Source organism: Choristoneura fumiferana, chromosome 12 (genome assembly GCF_025370935.1).
Source record: "Choristoneura fumiferana chromosome 12, NRCan_CFum_1, whole genome shotgun sequence".
NCBI lineage: Eukaryota > Metazoa > Arthropoda > Insecta > Lepidoptera > Tortricidae > Choristoneura > Choristoneura fumiferana.
In genome coordinates, this window is record NC_133483.1 from 4,860,763 (window position 1) to 4,881,653 (window position 20,891).

General features: G+C 34.7%; 1 protein-coding gene across 1 annotated transcript; it reads left to right on the top strand.

Moving 5' to 3' along the window:
• Positions 1 to 250: 250 nt before the first annotated feature.
• On the top strand, positions 251 to 19,602 carry LOC141433149 (uncharacterized). The gene is made up of 6 exons (XM_074095021.1): positions 251 to 459; positions 10,431 to 10,636; positions 12,926 to 13,061; positions 14,582 to 14,715; positions 15,575 to 15,779; positions 17,732 to 19,602. The coding sequence occupies exons 1-6, from the start codon at positions 423 to 425 to the stop codon at positions 17,821 to 17,823; spliced, it is 810 nt and encodes a 269-aa protein (XP_073951122.1). The 5' UTR covers positions 251 to 422; the 3' UTR covers positions 17,824 to 19,602.
• The last annotated feature ends 1,289 nt before the right edge of the window (positions 19,603 to 20,891 follow it).

The window sequence follows — 20,891 nt, forward strand, 5'->3', positions numbered from 1 at the left end:
CTCTTAATGCGTCCATTGCCATTAGTAATAGACTCGTCAGTATTCATATGGTTTCATTAAACACGTATCCACTCCACAGGTGACATAAAATATTGAAGTTGTTATTTGGCGATGGATAATAGCGATGCATAAGTTTTATTGACTTAGCCCATAAGGTCATGAAAATGTAAAGGGCCTTCGCTGGCCGGGTGGGGGGCGAGCGGTACTATACCGATACCGTGCCGAACTTAGGCTCAGTCGCGGGCCAAACTCGGCGCACGACGGGTGCCCGTTATGCGTCCCCTAACCACGTGAATGAAAATTACGCGAATTATACAAATGCAGCAATTAAATTATACTGCAAGTGTGATTAGTGTTGCGCGGTCTACAGATTTGTAAAATAGTGATGTGATGAAACTTTTTGCTCCTGGAACACTGTAAGGATGTTTGTCTTAGCAGTCCTCAGCTTACTTATACAAGGTAATCAAGCTTTTGTGGCAAACAAGAGGAAGTTCTTGGCATTTTTTATTTCATTAGATTTAACTTTATGTAGCTGTATAATTAATTAAAATACCTAGTATTTAAAAACAATTAAACAGTAATTATTTCAAAACGACATTCAATTTGTGCTGCAGGCTTCTATAGCATAGTGTTTTTTGAATCAGTTCAGTGTATAGTAAAATAGTAAAAACGTATAGAACATTTCAACAGGCATACAGAATATCTAGTGTACAGATAAAGTCTATTTACTCATGAAAGTTCAGTAACGGCTTTTCGCGGCGATTATTTTTTTAATCTTTTTCGTCCAATAGATGCACTTGCATTTTTTTTTGTTTGGCAGTCTTAAAATAAAGATGAGCAATTAGAACATCCCAGGATATTCCAATTTTAAATAAAGATTCATCAAAGAACTTTAAAGTAAAGTTTTATTGAGTACCGATAATATTCTGCAATAATTTAGATAGCCCCATGTTGGGCGCCAGTTTTTCTTTAAATCAAAAACTAACTAATCTGATACTAAAAGTAGCTTCATTCTTACCAAAAAATCGCATATCATTTTTAAGTTTCGAATTTCATAGATAATTCACTAAGTTTTTTTAATTTAGTAAATTTTATGAAAGAATCTTTGTTATGTAAAAATACATGTTTTCGTTGTTAGTCAGTAAATGTTACTAATTTAGATATAAGTCAACGGCTACTAACATATTATGGATCTGTACGGTCTGAAATAAATTATTTTATTTATTTATATTTTTTATGTCCCACATTTCAATCCCATTGGGGTGCCGTTCAATCGTCATACAAACTTTTAACATAATTTCATTTCACTACGTTCAAAGATCTTATTATTCATTTAGCATAAAAACGGATTTCATACCGTTTCATACCAATATTTCTACAGATTGAAATTCTGATATATGTGTTATGAAAAGAAAATTCGCAAAAAGTTCTTATGACAAAAATTACACACCCATCCCATTGTTGTAGTTTATACGGTAACGTGCTTTGAAGCCTTTAAGGAAATCAACTCTACGTGCAGGCTTGGCTGAGATCCTCTTGCTGATATGAGCCATGAATTCATTAACATAGTAAAAGTTATAAACAAAAAAATGTTTTCCTATTCCGATAAAGAGCTATCAACACGAAAGGTCAAAAGATCCTATAAATCTAATCAATGGTTGCTATAGCTTTTTCATTGGTGCTTTTTGATTAATTAATAGATTGAATAGTGATAAATGAGTAAGTTGGTTACCTGATGTCCAGTAAACACCATCACCCATGGACACCAAAGGGTCGAAATTTAAAATTTCACCAGTTGCCTAGCTCTAAACGTCGGAACACAACACTTTACTGGTTCAACGCTATTTTCGATACGATTATGAGAAAGACAGTAAATTTATTCAGATTTGTACTTGTACTCGTATATTTTCTGATCGCGTATCTAGTAAACCCGGCAGCTTTAATTTGCTAAGTTTTTTTTAAAAACGAATAAGAAATAGGAGCGCCATACGAGAGCTGATTTTTTTATTTAAGCAGTACCTACTACTTTATTTTCCACATAGGCAAATGTAGCTTTAATTCTGTTTAAATTCAAAATAATTAACCCATTATGATATGCGATAACCGGTGGATCTACCGGTAGAAGACTTTTTTGACATTCATAAGTGCTTGTTATACTCGTAGCCTAAATTGAATAAAGATATTTTGACTTTGACTTTGACTTTGATAACGATTTCATGGGCAGTATTAGGTATATACTTCCAAAAGTGGTATCAGGTCTCATCTCAAAATGAAAGGGCTTTGGTTATTGTCTTCACGCAGATCCAGTGTGGATTAGAATCTAAGTATACTTAGAAACTTAATTTTATGAAAATGGTTCCATTGGTCTCCTCGCCAAAACGCTCATGATGAATTTCAAATATTTATAATTTGGCACATAAACTCTAAGAAATTTAAAGTTTACAATCCCGGGTTTGAATCCACGGTGCCTTAAAGGTAATAGGTAAATCCAAGGCTACTGATTTAGACTTTTTGCCAAGATTTAAAACAAATCTCAAACATTTTTATCTAAAATTATGGTATTGTTTCTTTATTAAATTTGGTCTCACAAATTTCAAAGGTAAGTTTATACCAGTCCGAGATAGCTGAGACTTTTAATTTGCTGTTTTTGTGTCAGACCAATTAGAGAGGATTGTGTGCATGCAGCAAAACCGCAACAAACAAAACCAACAAAGTCGAGCCGTGCTTGTCTAACTGTCTATTTTTGTTATAACTGTGTATTTGTTGAAGTCACTATTTACAACTGATCCATCAATATTAAATGTGATAACTTGAATGGTGCGATTAATGTTTTTTACTTTATTTTTACTACCTGTTATTATAAAGAGACGATAGTAGCAGTTTTGATTATTATTCACGCGTCGTCATTATTATCTCGATCTTTAAGATTATGCCCCACTGCTGGGCACATACCTTGTATAGTTCCCTCACGTTGGGCACTGTGGACTTAGAACTTTACGCACACCGTTGCATCGCTTCTCGTACAGATTTTCTCACGATATTTTCTTTTACCGTTCAGCTCGTGGAATACTACAAATATAATTTGCCACATGAACTCCAAAAAACATAAAAGTATTGAGGGTTGAGCCCACGATCCACTGCTTCGGAGACTAATAGGCTACCAAAGCTCGTTTACGTACTGTATGAAGCTTATTTTGCTGAATTTCTTGAGCTGTAGATACTCTCTTTCCTACCTTGAACATAGACATGTCAATTAGTTCTAACAACTCAGTCCAACATGCAAATAATCCATGGATAAAAAAAAACATTAAACGTAACAACGTTTCTTACTTTAGACAATAATAAAATGCCTCTTAGCGCTTTTTCTTACTTTATTTCACAAACTCAGCTAAAGCTTTTAATTTGTGCAAAGTCAACTCAATCTTTAAATAATATATAAAAGTCTTCATCACGTGCACGACTCTCCCGGGAGACTAAAAATTATTTCCGCTTAAAAATGTCGCGAATTTTCACATTTTCACCCATCAACGTCTCTCTTTCCCTCTTTGTACGGAGTCCTGCCACTTGCTAATTTTTATCACGTTTTCGCTAACTGAATGCACTGAAATTTTAACAGTAATGCCACTTAAAATTTTAAATCTTTTAAATTATTTCCTGACTGAAACATTTTCTAACTTTAATCTCAATTAAAGTTAGAAAATGTTTCAGTGATTTATAACAAACGCATTGTTCAGACAAGACAATAAAAGATAAGATTGATTTGATTTGATTTATTTATTAGCAAATGAAAAAATACATTATAAATACTATGTCAGGTAATTATAAGAAATGCACAAAAGGATCGTCAAATTGTATATAAAAAATAATAATAGGTATATGATTGTATTAAATTACAATAAAATTTCAGCCAAAAATAAAATTACAATTGAATTTAAAAATAATAATAACAATAATCAAGGATAAAAACATGGACAAAAAGCTATGTTAAATTAAAGAAATTGGAATGATCGATTAAATAAGTAAAATCTATCCTAAAAATAATTTAAACTATATATACAATTCGATTAAGTCTTGGCCCTGCGGAGGAGTGCCCATGTTTTTAAATAAAATAAATCCCATCAAAAACAAAAATGTGGAATGAGACACAAGTTCAATATTAAGAATATGTGTCGTTGTCAACTTCGCTTAGAAATGACTTAAGATCTTTATATAGGTGTGCCAAGTTCCTTGTAGAAAATCCTGAAAATTTTAGTTAAAAGGACAAGCAACATTCTAAAATAAATTTATAAATAACAATTAGGTACTTCTTTCTTGATACTATCACAATGTTTGCCACCTAACTTAATAGGTAACATAAATTCTAGGTAATAATACTTAACGTCAATTTAAATAGACAATTATTTACACAATAAATTTATTTCGACTGGGATTAAATATCCAAATTCACAAAATTTCTGACAAAATTCCGACAGATCAACCGCTAGGTTTAGATACACTAAATTTGCCACGGGTATATTAATACAAGTACAATGTTAATGAAGTGCACTATGTTACTTATCTGGGAATTCCCATGAGAATTTTAATTTAGAAGTGAAAGAAGTTCAAATTACAGACCTAAAAGTTAATGCGAGCGTAACTGCGCGTAAAAACCAAAAGTAAATTAAAAAAACCGTTAAGCCGATTTTGCGTGATATTCGTTCAAACCTTCGAAAATCTACATCCAGTACCTTCCCTTTTCGTGTTATTTGGTTGATAAACTAAATTTAATAGGTAATTATTTTATTTCATTACTTCAACACTCGATAACATTAGCTAAAATTTAATAATGGAGATATTTCTATCACAGGATAGTTTTCATCCCTGGAAATTATTTAGTTTCCACTGGGTAGCTTAGCTGGGTAGCTGGGGAAATTCTTGGCGGATGAAGCGCGAGCAAAAGATACTTAATTCAAAGTCAAAGTCAAAATATCTTTATTCAATCTAGGCTATAACAAGCACTTATGAATGTCAAAAAAAATCTACCACCGGTTCGGAAAAACCTCTGTTGAGAAGAATCCGGCAAGAAACTCAACGAGGTATATTTTTTTTAAACAGATTTACAGTATTATTAAATGATATGTATACATCACAAGTATTTAACACAACTTTATTTTTAACACAGTAGGTTCGCTATTTGAAGGGATCGCTAATGCGGATCGGAATTATTTCCAAATATCCCTGTCCATGACATAATCATTAACTTTATAATACGCCTTATATATTAATGTCTTCTTGACAATAGATCTGAATTTTGTATCCGTTTCATTTATAATATTTTTTGGAATTTTATTATAAAAACGTATGCTATTTCCCAGAAAAGACTTTTTGGTTTTAGCCAGTCTGTAAGATGGAACTTTAAGCTTCCCTGTGTTTCTAGTAGCCTTTGGCTTATTGACCTTAGTGGGAAAATCACATATGTTCTTCCTTACATACATGATTATTTCAAAAACATAAAGCGACGGCAGGGTTAGGATACCAGATTCAATTATTTTAAAAAGGTGCTTTTGTTTCGGGTATCTATTTATGCTTCGCTTAACATATTTTAATTCATTTCTTGTGCACTAAGGTAGCTAATTTTATCAAAAGAAGTAAGCAATTATTAACCTAATTCCGCGCATGCGTGCTTTAGACATAAAGAAGACCGCAAAAATTTCAATCACGTAGACAGCACGTAGTAGCTACGGGAGAAGAATTCCGTAATAATACAATTTCTCATTGTATCCTTTTGTTCTTGTCGATATATAAAATAAATATTAACTTGCAACCGCGATGTAAAAGTTGCGCCATGTTTTTGAAAAGGTAATGCTGTGGTAGTACCCATCTTAAAAAGTGCCATAGCTGCTTAATCTCTTCAAAGTTTAATAAAGTCTGATTTATTATAACCGGTGCTTACGCAAAGCTGTGGTGACTAGTAGCTGTAGATGATCGTGTTTCCAAACTCGGGCTCGCATAGGTATCAGATTCTTTGGAAATACATGTGCCAAATTACATTCGGAATTTACCATGTGCTTTACGATAAATGAAAACATGGTGCGCAAAATTTTCTCTCTTCTTCTATTTGTTTTTACTGTGTTTTTGTTGTGATGTACCTAGTGTGTTTTTTGTGTCAATAAATGTTGTGATTTTTAAATTTCCGAAGCAATTCAGCGGTGCAAGTTATAAGTAAAAAATCGTATAAAAGTTGAATGTGAATTCTTTATATTTTTATAAATCAATTAGTAAATTGCGAAGGTGCATTATCCAATGATATACGAGTACTTCGCTATTTCGTGACATGCGTATAAGAGAACTAGAAAACATAGATGTGTGTGTGTGATGTGTAGATGTGTACATCTAAGTTTTCTAGTAAAAGCCTACCCACCCACGATTTCTCATATAAAAAAAAAAAATTCAAATGATTTATTCAGTAAATAGGCCGCAATGGGCACTTTTACACTTCATTTTTTTAAACTACCAGCGCTTTCGGAAAGACCATCATTGCCAAGAAGAATGCGCCGCAAGAAACTTGGCAGAAAGTCATTTTTTCATCAAAATATAATTACAAATAAAATACTTAAAAACTATATTATACAATTAAAGAAAAAAAATAAAAATAATAATAATACAGGAAATAAGGGATGTATGGGGTCCCTTAGTTACAATACTAAACACTAACTATATCTAAACTATATCTACGTTCAGTGGAAGTGTAGAATGCTTCCACCGTCATAAATTTTAAAATAATAATAACAATAATTTAGTTCTGAAATATACATTTCAGGTCAAGTAACCATTAAGCTTTTGGATTTCGAAGGCAAGTTCACGTCTGCCGCCCCCAAAGTTAGCTCACACGCACTCATGTCATGCTCTGAAAGCAGAGCGGTACCGTATGTATATCATTATATCAACATTGTCGCACAGACCGAATACCAACACCACAAAAGACGCCAACGCGTTTCAAATTATATGAGTTCATTCCAAAAATATAAAAATCAGCGAACACGACCGTTCCTTGAACTGTTCACTGACGTAAGTATGACACGGTATTTTTCAGCCACCTAAATGCTGACCAGGAAAATAAAAAACCTGACGCGATGGCAGCACTTCTACGTTTTATATTGCAACATTCTTTACACTCACTTTACGATACCTACCAGTCATATTGACAACGGTATCGGTGATGTTTTTTAAAGGAATATTTTCTATTCCCTCGGACTTTTCGATGAAAATTTTTTTGCAAAGCAGTGGGACATTATACCGGCTACATAAAAAATATGCTATGGACCAAGTGATATATCAGTCATTTTTCATAATGCTCTTAGTAGGTAATCATTTGGCCCATAAAATTTACACCAAGAACATTAAAAGCTTGTGAAAATGAATTAAAACAATTTTTAAACTTACTCTACAGTTTGCAACGCTGTAACTTCTAAAATATTGCTAGGTAATGAACCGCCAGCTACGACCGCGATCGATGGCGCGTAACGTTTTTCTATACATCGCGTGTCTTGTCAGTTAACCACTATGCATCAAGCGTCTCGAACACGCATTGAACAGAGAAATCACTCAACGAATCGCCAGTCGCGCATTGTCATGCCCCGTCACTAGTGAGTTTGGCTTGAATTCCCAATGCAATATTTTAATCCTGCTCTTGCATCTGAATAATTATTCATATTAAAATGGAAAAGCCTCGCAATGCATCTTTCTACCTGGGGACTGCGGTTGCACGTAAGCCTTGCTGTAGGTTTTTATACAACAAAATATTTCGAGTGCGTTTAATTTTTAATAATTGTGTAAAAATAGTATTTTTATATTTAGCAACAACTACTAATATAATATGTGACCCAGTTACATGAAATCAATGATATGATTATTATTGTTATTATTATAGAAATGGCAAGAATGGTTTCCAGCCACTCATCTAATTTTGGTGTTGTTAGCCAAAATAATCTATCTTTGTAAAGTCTGGCCGCGGAGCATGAAGAATTTCGAACAATGACCTTTCACTATGTGTCTATGTTTCTCGCAAGTTAATATTTGCCGTCGCGCTCGCACATATTAATTTGTACGAATGCGACGTCAAATATTCACGCGCGAGTGACAGAAACAAGTAGTGGAGGTCATTGCGCGAAATTCTTCGTGTTCCGCGACCGTACTTTAGTACGTTTTGCTGTTTTTCATTATTCAATAAATTTTATATTATAGCTTTGTTTCTGTACAAAACAAATTAAAGATAATATCTCAAACCAACAAAGTACGAGTTGGACTCGCGCACTGAGAGTTTTGCACAGCTTTGTAGGCAAGTATCAATAATTAGTGTTAGCAGAGCTCATCTTCTAAGCAAAATGTAAGCAATGTGTGCTAATTTTAGAGAGTTACTGACGTTAACACAGTAAAACTTCCTTTTGAGTAATGGAATCCTATATAGAAAGAAACATAAATCTTTGATTATTTACTTACCTATTATTACATTTATGTCCATAAGCACAAAAATATTATCTACTGTTTGATAGATTATATTTTTTAAAGCTAAAACTGCAAGAAAGAATAACACATTATGAAGACAAATAACACTTTCATTTACTACAATCTGTTTACTTTGCTTCTCTAATACAAACATTCATTCATTTATCCCGATTCAATCAGAGGGCTGGCAGCTATTTAGGGCAAAGGATTAGCTTTGCGATACAAAGCGGGAATGCTGCCAGCCTTCTAGGCACAATAAACAACGACGGTGACCTAGGAGGGATTTTTTATTTATAGGTTAGGCTAGCTTATATATTTTTTGTACATAGTCAGTCATATTTTTAAATGTTTAATGTATTTTGTGTTTTATTGCTTATAAATAAAATTACACTTGCTAGTCTCTGTTTAGTAACAATGATTTCTATTATAACTTCACCTACACCTATCAATTTTGTCAAACTGTAAAATAAATATTTTTCCTTCTCTAATTGTATTGTTGGTAGGAAACTTACCCCAACAACTTCCCAAGTTTGCGCCAGTGTCTGTAGTTGTAGGCCCATAGCACCTAGATACTAGAATACCACTAACGTTTCTGACTTTAAACAGTCAAGTTAGCGTGCTTCGTACCGTCAACTTGAAGGCGAGAACTTCAAAGATTAAACAGTTGAAGTTTGTTAAGGTTTAAACAAGGTTTCACCCCTGTATTAGGTACTTGTCTTAAATAATTGTTGTAGAGTCCAGTTCGCTAAGATCCCTGGGGAAATAAACGGAGATAGAGTAGATTAAATTTGCACAGAGAACCGCTATTTCATGAGGACGTTGAAATTTGTATTTCATTGCTGTCCTCCGGGTGACTGGATTGACGTAAAATATTTTTATTGAATAGATTATATTATTTTCTTAAAAAATCAAAATCTTTGAATGTTTGCATCTCTTATTAAAAATAAAATATGTTTTATTTGAAATTCGTAAGCAAAACTTCCCAGTTTTGTTAGTGCCCCCGCCAAGACAGAAAAAAGAAGGCGGAGACTACCTACCTTTTCTCAAACCGTTTTGTCATATTTACACACCCTTATAACATCGTCCCAGTTGACACTAGAGAGCATAAATTCACAGCATAAAATGTGGTTATGATACTTTACGTACGTCTGGCCGATATTGTAAGAAATTAAGATTAAATTACCAGAATATTTGTACAAGACAAATTTTATTTCATGCAATATCACCCAGACGGTCCGATAGACTTATGTACCTACAATAGAGAATTATGTCACAGTTATGAAACTATGATACTACCTGATTCAAACTTAATTTATCGTTATAATCTCTCATCAGGATCTAGATGTATTTGTGGGCATCTGAGGACTGGAGACCCTATGGTGACTTGACATACAGGTTTCCCCTAGTTCGGGCACCAGTCTCTACTACACGAGTCTACCAGTTATACTTTAAGACTGTGTATTACTTAGTCTCTTCAATGTACTTTGCGGTTGAGTGTACTTTTTACACTGAGCAGTGGGTCGCGATCGCAGGTGACGCTCGCTAGTCGCGGTCGCTGATATTGGGAAAATACTTTAAAAAAATCTCTAGGAGTAGGATCAGAAGTATGTATGTATATAAACTCTTTATTGTACAAAAGAAAATTAACAAAATACAATTGACAAACTTTGAGATATTTGTACAAAGGCGGACTTATCCCGACAAAAAGTGAGTTTAAGAGTTAAAATAGTGGAAGCTATTATACAGTGCTTTAAACAATATAAGACACAAACTACAATATAAATAAAAAAACCACTATATATATGACCATAACACATCCTACTAATATATAAGCATATTAAACAAAGGAATGTTCTCAAATATTTAAGGAGAAGGTGTAAGCCACATTCTTCTCAATAATCAAGTAATCATGAATACTCAACACAACTTGAATTTCCTTGTTCCAGAGTCTCTACTGCTAAGAATGGTGCGAGTTACAGTGCCCTCCTACCGAGTAAGGGGTCAGCCAGCGCAGTTGGACTGCGACTATGATTTAGGCAACGACGCACTATACTCTGTCAAATGGTATCGAGACAACGAGGAATTCTACCGGTACATGCCCAAGTTCGACCCGCCGAAACACGCGTATAAAATAGACGGGATTAAAGTGGACGTAAGTATTTTTATTTTCTATCGTTTGTCCGAATATCACGTTCAATTATGTTTCGTCTTCCATAATTTTCATTTTTCATATTATAAACGTAAACGTATAGGCGTATAAACTTCTTGGGATTTCTCTTAGGTATTATTTATTGAACTAATTTAACCTACACTGCATTCTAAAACATGAAAATTTCAAAAACCCTATTAAAATTATAAGAAATCCATACGCGGGGTACGAAGTAGTTTAGTGAATTAAATTAATACTTTTTCATCCATATTGAGCTTCTAATTTATTACCATCTTTTGAAATTTATACTTACATCAGTGTTTCAATTAATAAAAATCTACGCCATATAATAGTTGAAACTTTTTTTTGTTACATTACAAACCAAAACCACGGCGCAGGTTTTGTGATGCGTAATGATGAATGATGATACTCGTATTCGCTGGGTGCGAAGTACTAGGTGGGGGGTAATGAAATCTATTGCAGCGCTAATAGTGGCCAAAAGTAGAAATAATGTAGGTTCAATACAATTACTCTTTATTAACATAGCAATTTGTGTAGACTTAAGGCACTTGTCCCACCGCCGACGATGAGCGAGAAGCGAGTAGAGCGAGTAACTAGAAACGAGTGGGCGAGCAGCGACAAGCGAGTGTAGTTTTGTCGTTCGGCTGTAAGCGAGTGTTCGCGTGCGACGGGCGATTACTCGCTCCTCTTGACTCGCTCGTGCGGGGCGGCCGCCAAGCTGACATCGCTGAGCGAGTATCTATAGCTCAGCGAGTTTTATAGCTCTAGTCGCTGCGACAAAAGATGTAAGAGCGAGTTCTCGCCGACAGTGTGAACAGCCAGCGATCAACTATTAATATATGTGTCTTTTTTACTCACACAGGATCTTATATCTTTTGTTCGTTTCTTGAGCGAAAAAATAGTCGATAGCCAATCGTTTCCTCGCTGGCGGTGAGACAAGTGCCTTACTGCCTTATTTTAGTAATAGATGTTTGTCTATTGAACACAGTCCCTGTTTTGTTGTAAATTCCTCTACATCCCAGACATGTCCAGCAGATACCCACAAATTTTCCTTTTGAAACGGTTTGTGGTTGAAATTTTATTTTGATCAGAAAACGATAATTAATTAACCTACCTTTTAACCTTTTAACAAACGTTTCAATGTGAAAAAGTAACGAACATACTTCAAACTTTCGCATTTATAATTGGTTTCTCTAAAAATACTTCGTTTCCTGATTTACAAAATATTATTTTCTTTACAAATATCTGCAATAACGCTAATCAAATCCTATTAAGTTTCTTATCCAACAATGGCTGGAGTTATCCCAAAATATCGTAATTTCAAAAACATAATTCTCCAATGTATTCGGGACACAATAGTGTACGTAGTTTGGAAAATATTGACAAAAGATCGGGAAAGAAATGAGCCGAAACCCAGACAATGGATAAGAGCACCCGACTATTCAGAGCACTGTCATCCGAACCACGGATTGAGTATGCTCAACGAAATTACTTTATTTGAAAGAATTCCTGTACCCGATTTCTGAAAATACTGAAGGCAATCTCTTTATTTTATTATTTCAATTGGTCCTGCGAAAATATGATTTATTTTGGAGCTAAAGTGTTCGGATTTTTCAACAATTTTAAATTGAACGTGCATTGATGAAATAAATTCAATTTTATGAAAGACCTGCTGTTGGCCGTAAGTTCGTGAGCATCGGACTTTCCCATAGTAAAATGTAAGGTAAACGTATGAGTGCTTGTCGCTGTCCCAATAGTTGGCATCTTTAATCTTATGTCATTAGCAATAGAGATGACAGCAGCGTGTCGTCTATTAGGCATTAGCGTGTCGAGCAGTCGTACGTTTATGTTACTCAGTAAAATTTAGATTTCTATGAATTAAAGAGATTTCTAAGATCGATACTGTTGTTCCACAGATTATGTAGGTACGTACCGGTCTAGTAAGCAAAAATAAACAACAAGGCAAAAATTAACATATCTAAACATCATTTCATATTATGAAAATCTGTGGAACAACAGTATCGATCTTTGAAATCTTCTGACGCAAGTATATGAAATTACTTTCGGTTCCTGTCTCAATACCTATGCCCCAATATATATTTTTTGGCCTCATTAATGAAGGTGGCCAAAATTATAGGCAGTAAGTTAACGAGTTTTTTTGCGATCACTGTTAATGTAGCAATTTTACCACTTACGTTAGACAACTACTGTTTTCTAGATGTAAACACAAACATTATTGTAACATGTATTTTATTTATTTTTTTCCATCAGGTAGCAAAATCAGATGATCGCAAAGTGATCCTGCATCAAGTGACGCTGAAGACAACAGGTCTCTATCGCTGTGAAGTATCAGCAGAAGCGCCGAGCTTCTCTTCAGCCGCTGGCGAGGGAAAATTAGAAGTAATTTGTAAGTATAAGTGCATTACCTATTCATTTACTTGCAATATCTTAATATATCATATCAGCCATAGGACGTCCACTGTTTGACATAGGCTTCCCCCATAGACCTCCAGTGGCCTCGGTTGGAAGCGGCTTGCATCCACCGTGAACCCGTGACTTTCACCAGGTCATCCGTCCATTTCGTTGGTGGACGTCCTACGCTGAGCTTGCCGATGCGCGGTCTCCACACGAAAACCTTTCGGCCCTAACGACCATCTTGCACTTACTTGCAGTATAATTAGCTTCAATGTGAACACCACAATTATTTATTTTCTTTCTGAGAGGAGAGACCGAAATAATAGCAACAGAAAATTCAGAATATAAAATTTCTCTCTCAGCCACTTTTAATTCCAAAACTATTCGATGTTATTTTTATTCTTTCCATGTAATGTATTTTTATGTTTATCAAATATGTGTAAATAATAAATGTTTATCTCTCTATGAACTAAAATAATTTCCTTGCTCACCCGCGACCTTACGATAGCTAAGCTTATGCAAAATATGCGTGTTCATGCAGTTCCTCCACCTCCACACTGTAAGAACACACACAAATCACACAAACCCATCTATCACCACCACCACACTACACTGACGCGTTTCGAACTCAACCAGAGCTCATCTTCAGAGTGACACAACCGTACACCATGCTACCAGTTGTTAGACTCACAACACAACACAACAACAACACAACTAACAACTGGTAGCATGGTGTACGGTTGTGTCACTCTGAAGATGAGCTCTGGTTGAGTTCGAAACGCGTCAGTGTAGTGTGGTGGTGGTGATAGATGGGTTTGTGTGATTTGTGTGTGTTCTTACAGTGTGGAGGTGGAGGAACTGCATGAACACGCATATTTTGCATAAGCTTAGCTATCGTAAGGTCGCGGGTGAGCAAGGAAATTATTTTAGTTCATTGATATGGACCTCCGCAAAGTAACGCCTGATTCAATAAATTGTTTATCTCTCTCTCTCTCTCTCTCTCTCTCTCTCAAAAATAAAGGATTAGTTCTTTTTTTTCTCAGTAATATTTTATAGGTACCATGAAAGTTTCTAGTCGTCAACTAAAAAGTGTTTTTTTTTACTGAAGCTAGTCGCCGAGATTTCTTAGTCAGCTGGCATTGAACTTTAATTATTACAAAGTTTACAACACGCTTATATTAAAATTAGTTTCACCTATAACTAACTAATTACGTACCTATCTGTAAGTGTAACGGAATCTCCGTTATTACCCAGTTACTATTTTAGTATTGATACGAAACTTGGCGTTCATGCAACGTTCTGATGACCTGATGATGGAACCAGAATCTAGGCACTAGAACTCAAAGACAGAACAACATAACATAGCCATGTTGGCGCTTGATAGAATGGTCGTGGGTGCAGTTTGACCAATAATAATACCTACCCTGGGTCTGATAATGACTGCTCCTCATGCAAGTTTACCAATAAAACATGTTTTTAGTTTTTTAAACTATTTTTATTATTTTGTCACAGATTTACCTCGAGAAGGGCCAAGAATAACTGGCAATGAACAAGAAAATAGAAGAGGGGATTCATTATTCCTCAATTGCACCGCGGGGCGATCGTATCCCGCGGCTGTCCTCAGCTGGGATATTGATGGAGAAAAGGTAGCCAATTAAAAATGTCATTGCGTTGAGTTACTACTTGAGAGAGGTGACAATTTCTATTTTACTGCTACCTAAGCGTTAATTTATTGGGGAAACGTTGTGGCATAAAAGATGATGTTGTGACTCGAATAGAGTAAGGGATGTTATGTGTGTTTGGACATGTAGAGAGGATGGAAAGAAGAATTACGAAAGAGATATAAGGTAAGTGTGAAAGGAAATGGAAGGGGGAGACCAAGCAGGGCATGCCATGATCAGATTTCGGATGACTTAAAGATAAGTCAGGTACCCAAAACCGGTGAGTATGTATGTAATAACTATATAGTTTTAGGGATTAGTTACAATCAAGTGCAAAAATAAGTACCTATCTATTTGAACTACTCAAAATATGTTACTACGGCCTTATTGCGTCGGAATAAGAGTCTGTGGTACTTAGTTTTGAAACTTTGAATTAGTTCATATTTTTAAACTTGACTGTACGTCAATAAGGACTTATGCTATTTACGTTGTAAAGGGTGCCTATAAAGCGTCGAATGACGTCAGTAAAACGTTCTCTACGGAAAGAAGATGGTGTGCTTATGTACCTACGAGTAGACGCGGCATTGCATTAAATCACTCCCCAGGAAACAACGCTATCTTGTTTCCATTGAAAAAGATTTTGTGACGTCATTCGACACTGTATAAAAATCGCTAAAAACTTTAGATGTACTTTAAAATCGCGATTTGTGCTTAGATAGTTTTTTTTCGGCATCAAATGGCTTTTAAGTTTTTAATTGTTTACGATTTTTCGGAACCATAAATTAAAATAATTTCTGCTTGTTGACTTATACTTGTATCTATATAATATTAAATCTATCCGTAGGTAACAGATCCAGACCTCCTGGTGTTCTACCCGCCGACGCTCCATGCGCACGGGCTGATGTCTTCAGCTCTGGGGCTGCGAGTGCCGGTCGGAAGGACGATGCAGGTCAAATGCACCGCTCGGGTGGCGCCAGCGTGGCGGGAGGGCAGTGAAGCCGTCGTTGGCAACAGCCAGCTAGCTGACAGCAAGGAAGCCATGTTGCTTGGTGAGGAACCTATTCTTTATTTATTTACTTATTTATTTTTTCTACTCCTAAACTGTAATCTGTGATTTACTTAATCACGAACAGTAATGTAACAGCATACATAACAAGATTCTGGAAAAATCTATATTGTCTATTCCCCATAACAGCACTGTATCGTAATGTTGCTAAGACGATACAGCAATCACTTACTTTTTTTTCTTAATTCGTACGTTCGGACAGGCTAAGGTGCAGCCAGTTCCATATTTTATATGGTTTTTATGCAGAATATAAACTTTCCGAACATAATCCATAGCCTGCCAACATAAGTAACGCATATTTTTAACATAGTCACAGGCAAGTAAACGTTAATAACAAACAAAATTTAACTTAGATTTTTTTTGACATTTTCATATTCCTCACTTGTTTATTGTTGTTTACCTTCTCTTTGCGTTTACCATACTTTTTACTAAAGTATGAAAACATTTAATGTTTACTTTTATTTCTCTAATTTTGTATTGTATCCAGTCGAAGAAAAAGTATTGTATGCAACGTTGTATAAGTAAGTCAAAAAAAGCTCGTGGCGTCTTTTTCTTACGATCTTCGCTAAAGCTCACATCGTAACTCACGCCACTCACTTTTTTTTAACCCTGTTATACAACTGTTGCGTAAAATACTATTATCATCATCATAAGCAGCCGTAAGATGTCCGCTACTGCGCTTGCCGATCCGTGGTCTTTATTAGAACTTTTTGGCCACATCCACCGTCCACGTCTTTTAAGTTTTTTTTTAATGCGGAGTTTTTGAGTTTTTATTTCTTTCTTTATCCGTATAATTCATTCTAGCTTTTACTCACAAGTTCGTCTATCAAGAATTCATTTATCGCTGTACCGCGGTAATTAAGCAATTTTTGTAGAGTAAAAGAATTGCATATCCTTTCCAGAATCTCAAATTATCTCCATAGCAAATTTCGTCTAAATCGGTTAAACGGTTTATCTAAGCGTGAAGAAGTACGCACAGAGAGTTAGACAGAGTTACTTTTACATTTATAATATTAACAAGGAAAGGAAAGGATATGAAAATAAAGTTAATGAGCACACTGTTTTTCTTTTTGTAAATGAATATAGGATTCGTGGTATAACAGTAGATATTTATGTAGGTACATACAAAGATTATTTTCTAATATTTATTTCTAAATTTTTAACTTTATAAGGTTCAAATAACTACTAAACATCTGCGCAACATTTGACTTATTAAATGATCCATAAAAATAACAAGTTTTACTTACGTTCAGAAATACCCTAATTTAATGGATTCAATTAGGTTCTTAAGTAAGTTTCGACATAGATTACATTAAAGACACTAAGCGCGTTTTGTTCGGGCACTTTGCGAGAAAGTAATTTTGCTCCGGACGAATATAACCCGGGTTGACGGAAATGGATCCCAGCTGCGACAACTTTGGAAAATTGTATCGACGCGATTATGGCACGCTACTTACTGTCTTGAGCGGATGGTCGCAAATGAGTTGTTCTAAAGAAAACCGGCCAAGTGTGTGTCGGGCAAGCCAAAAAAAAATCACGCTACCAGTGGCGTACTGTGAAGGAAGGCAGCGCCTGTAGCTGGATCCGCGCGCACCAGCCTTCTCCGCTCCGCTGAATTTCTCCTTTCAAGTCGATTTTTTTTCAACTTTTAGATTTTTTATCTCTTTAAATATTCACTTTATCTAAAGTAGATATGTATTCCTGTCTAATTGATTGATTGATCAGATTATACACTTCAATAAGTTGAAGTGGACACTAAAAAGCCTTCCTTTTAGTTACAACCTCGACTAAATAAACCCACCTAAATATCATGATTCTGGCACGACACAAAACAGGCCACTAACCAGATACATTTCCAATTCAAATTCGAATTAAAAATTCCAGCGCAATATTCAAACTGGGCTATGTTTTTTAATACAGTTGTTGTTTTTCCAGTGCGGAGTTCAAGCGAGGTGTCTTCATTGAGTGTAATCCTGTTAACACTATCTCTCTGGCTTCTCATCACCCCAACGCAATCTGGGACGTGATAAATTATCTCCGGTCTTATATTAACAAACGTGATTTACGCGTAACACTCCCGGATTACTCCCTTAGTAAAGCAGGAAGATCTATAAGAACTTGTGATTCGCGAGAACTCTTCTTTTTCCGGGCGAAGACTTACGGGGTTGTTTTCTTTTTTAATATTCAATTTGTCTTGACAAGAACCCATGTAAGTGTATTCCTTTACCTTATCTAATTGAATTGTATCCGCCATAATTTTCGCAGTAACTTCAAAAAACAATGATCCCTCTTATAATATTATAAATGCGAAAGTGAATATAATTTACAATATAACTTAAGCTCTCGTGAGGTATATCTGATAAAATAACTTAAATAGAACGGTTCAACTCACGATTATAAATCAGGAACGTTCTGACGAGTTTCGATCTCTTCGGAAGATCTTTTTCAGTGAGTGCGTTCACGAAGGTGGCACTCTTCGCACTAACCATTTTATTTTAGTAACTTTATCAATGTTTGTTCGTTACGCTTTTATGTTTAAACTATTCAACCGATTGTGATGAAATTTGGCATGATTTGGCCGAGAAGGACATTATCTTGGAAAATTGTATTCCAAGGGAAAACGACGAACGCATTCGCCGCAGATGAAGTCACGGGCAATAGATAGTAAAGGTGAGTTCTCGTGGTTCTTACAACGTTAGGGAATATTTTATAAAAATATATTTTACGTTTTCTTTTCTAGGAACTTATACCTAAGCCGACGTTAGGTATGTGCCTAGAAAAAGATAGAGTTTAAGAACTAAGTTGAAAAAGAGATTGTTCTTTTCTACATCAATGAAAAGTCTTCAATACATATCTACATTTATGCTAAGAAAACTAGGGTAGACAATGTTGAAATATTAAGTTGCCTGATCGTTGTTTTGACTACAGCAACAGATACCTATTTAGTACTTTTAAAAAATTATAGCGAAATTCCATTAATTTATAAAAACATATATTTTCGTCGCTAGGGAACATCATGGTATTTATCAGAGTTAAATGGTATCATGGTATTTATTAAATTCATCCGCTCATCTTGGTTATACGATACTGAGATTTGAGAAATAGTAACCTATTTATATCTTTAAAAAAATGAACAAGAGCATTTGCAAATGCGGAACAGATACATTTTGTAACGACAAATAATTAACAATGAATTGAAAATACAAACTGAAATATAGATGCACAGAAAAACCAGAAAAATAAGGGGAATCGAACCCAGGTCCTCGGTATTCCGTACCGCGTGCTATACCGCTACACCACGGCTAGTCAACGGTACAGACACGAATTTCCCCTATGCATCTCATATCTCAGCTTGTTTGTTTCTTATTTAGCCACTTAAGCAGTGACGCTAGCGACATCTATACCGTAGCCCTCATCGAGAAACTTTCGGCACTCCATTGGAACCAACCGCTCACCCGGACAAGAGATGTCGTTACTAAGCAATCAAATTCAGATTGGTTTTTTTGGATGACCGTAAAAGTAAAAATTTGGAATTGAAATAAAAAATACAAAAAGATTCCAAAAAAACAATCTTAATTAACAATGGGTTTAAATATCTCAAGTTTAAAAAACTGCAAATTTTAATAGTTAAAATTCATTCATTAATTGATAAATAAAATGTATCTAAAATCTACCATAAATCTTTTTGGCATTACATGCCACCAAAATTTTCGACTATGTTTACGACTATTTTGGTCACACTGCGAATACATTCTTCAGTTTCCGTAAATACAAGTTTCTTTTAAAAGCGTTTACTATTTAGGTACTTACAGAAAAAAATAAGGCTAGAACTTTACAAAAAACTTGTAACTGGATTGTAAATAAATTTTAGAACTGCCTTCCTAGATATGCGGTACATGTAAAATTTGTACCATTTTGATGTAAATAATTATATGGACTAATTTTCTAAAATGGTTTCGGACTTGTAAACTTTCGGATAGTCGTTATTCTATTGAGATACTTGTAATTGTTACAACTTTGATTTCAGCTGTAAAGAGTAAACAAGCTAACTAACTGCCTTTAAAATGTCAATACTTGTATTTATTATGTTTATAAAGTTTCGTAGAGGATTGACGAAGAAAACTTCGTAAATAGAGAGTAACGACTTGATAATTTTATGTGAATATCTTTCGTTCCATATTATTCCGTTAATGATATTGTTTAAAGCTAAAATGTCAAGAGGTTCCATTATCATAAGCGATTGATTACTTTGAAATCGATCCTGTTTTCCTAGACTAATTATGTTTATTGTTTTGTATAAAATATGATTAAATTGTAAAAATATTATAGATCATAAGAATTTAGTTGATGCGATTATTGTTTGCACTGTCAAACCAACTGAATTGTGACCCAACATTGCATTGATTGACAAGTTATAAATACGAATGAGTGACTACATTTGTTTGTCATGCTTTTATCATTAAAGTAATCAACTAATCGCTCTAAAATTTGATATGTTGATGGTATGATACCATGAGAATGACATAGCATAGTTTATATCCAAAATCACACACGAAGTCATGAACAATAATTAGTTGATTAAAAAACTTCAGTAACAAAATTACTAGCTGAGTCAGAAATCAGATGGTTTGATAGTAGTTCCCTCCTGATTTGAATAAGTTACTAATTTCCAAATTCTCAACTGTAAATACGCTGTTCCAAGTCACATTCCGCTTTTGTTGTTAATCTAATGTAATAAGTATGCCAGCATATTTTATGTTACAATAAACAACTATTTGTTGCAACATCTGTTGTTTAATTAATTCCCTATTTCCGCATTTTTTTCAAAACTATTGTTTAAGAAATGCTTAGCGTCAATTTTTCTTAAAAACTGTAATTTAAACCGTTTTTACTGCATTATTTACTGTTCCAATTTTTTTATTTATTTAAACACCGCAGAAACTAATTAAAGAGAAAATAATTGACTCTGTGGTTTTGAATTCAAACGTCGCGTCCATAGCAGGGGCATAATGAAGTTTAGAAATAGGTACGTAATATAATAAAAATGTTCAGCTACTTTTGAAAAAACAGTATACATCGTTTTTGTTGTTTGTAG

What these genes read in the sequence shown, in the direction of transcription:
- LOC141433149 (XM_074095021.1), top strand. Translation starts at nt 423, where the DNA reads ATGTTTGTCTTAGCAGTCCTCAGCTTACTTATACAAG. An exon ending in TAGACGGGATTAAAGTGGAC is followed by an intron (nt 10,637 to 12,925) that starts GTAAGTATTTTT and finishes TTTTTCCATCAG; the next exon opens with GTAGCAAAATCAGATGATCG. An exon ending in CAAGGAAGCCATGTTGCTTG is followed by an intron (nt 15,780 to 17,731) that starts GTGAGGAACCTA and finishes TTGTTTTTCCAG; the next exon opens with TGCGGAGTTCAAGCGAGGTG.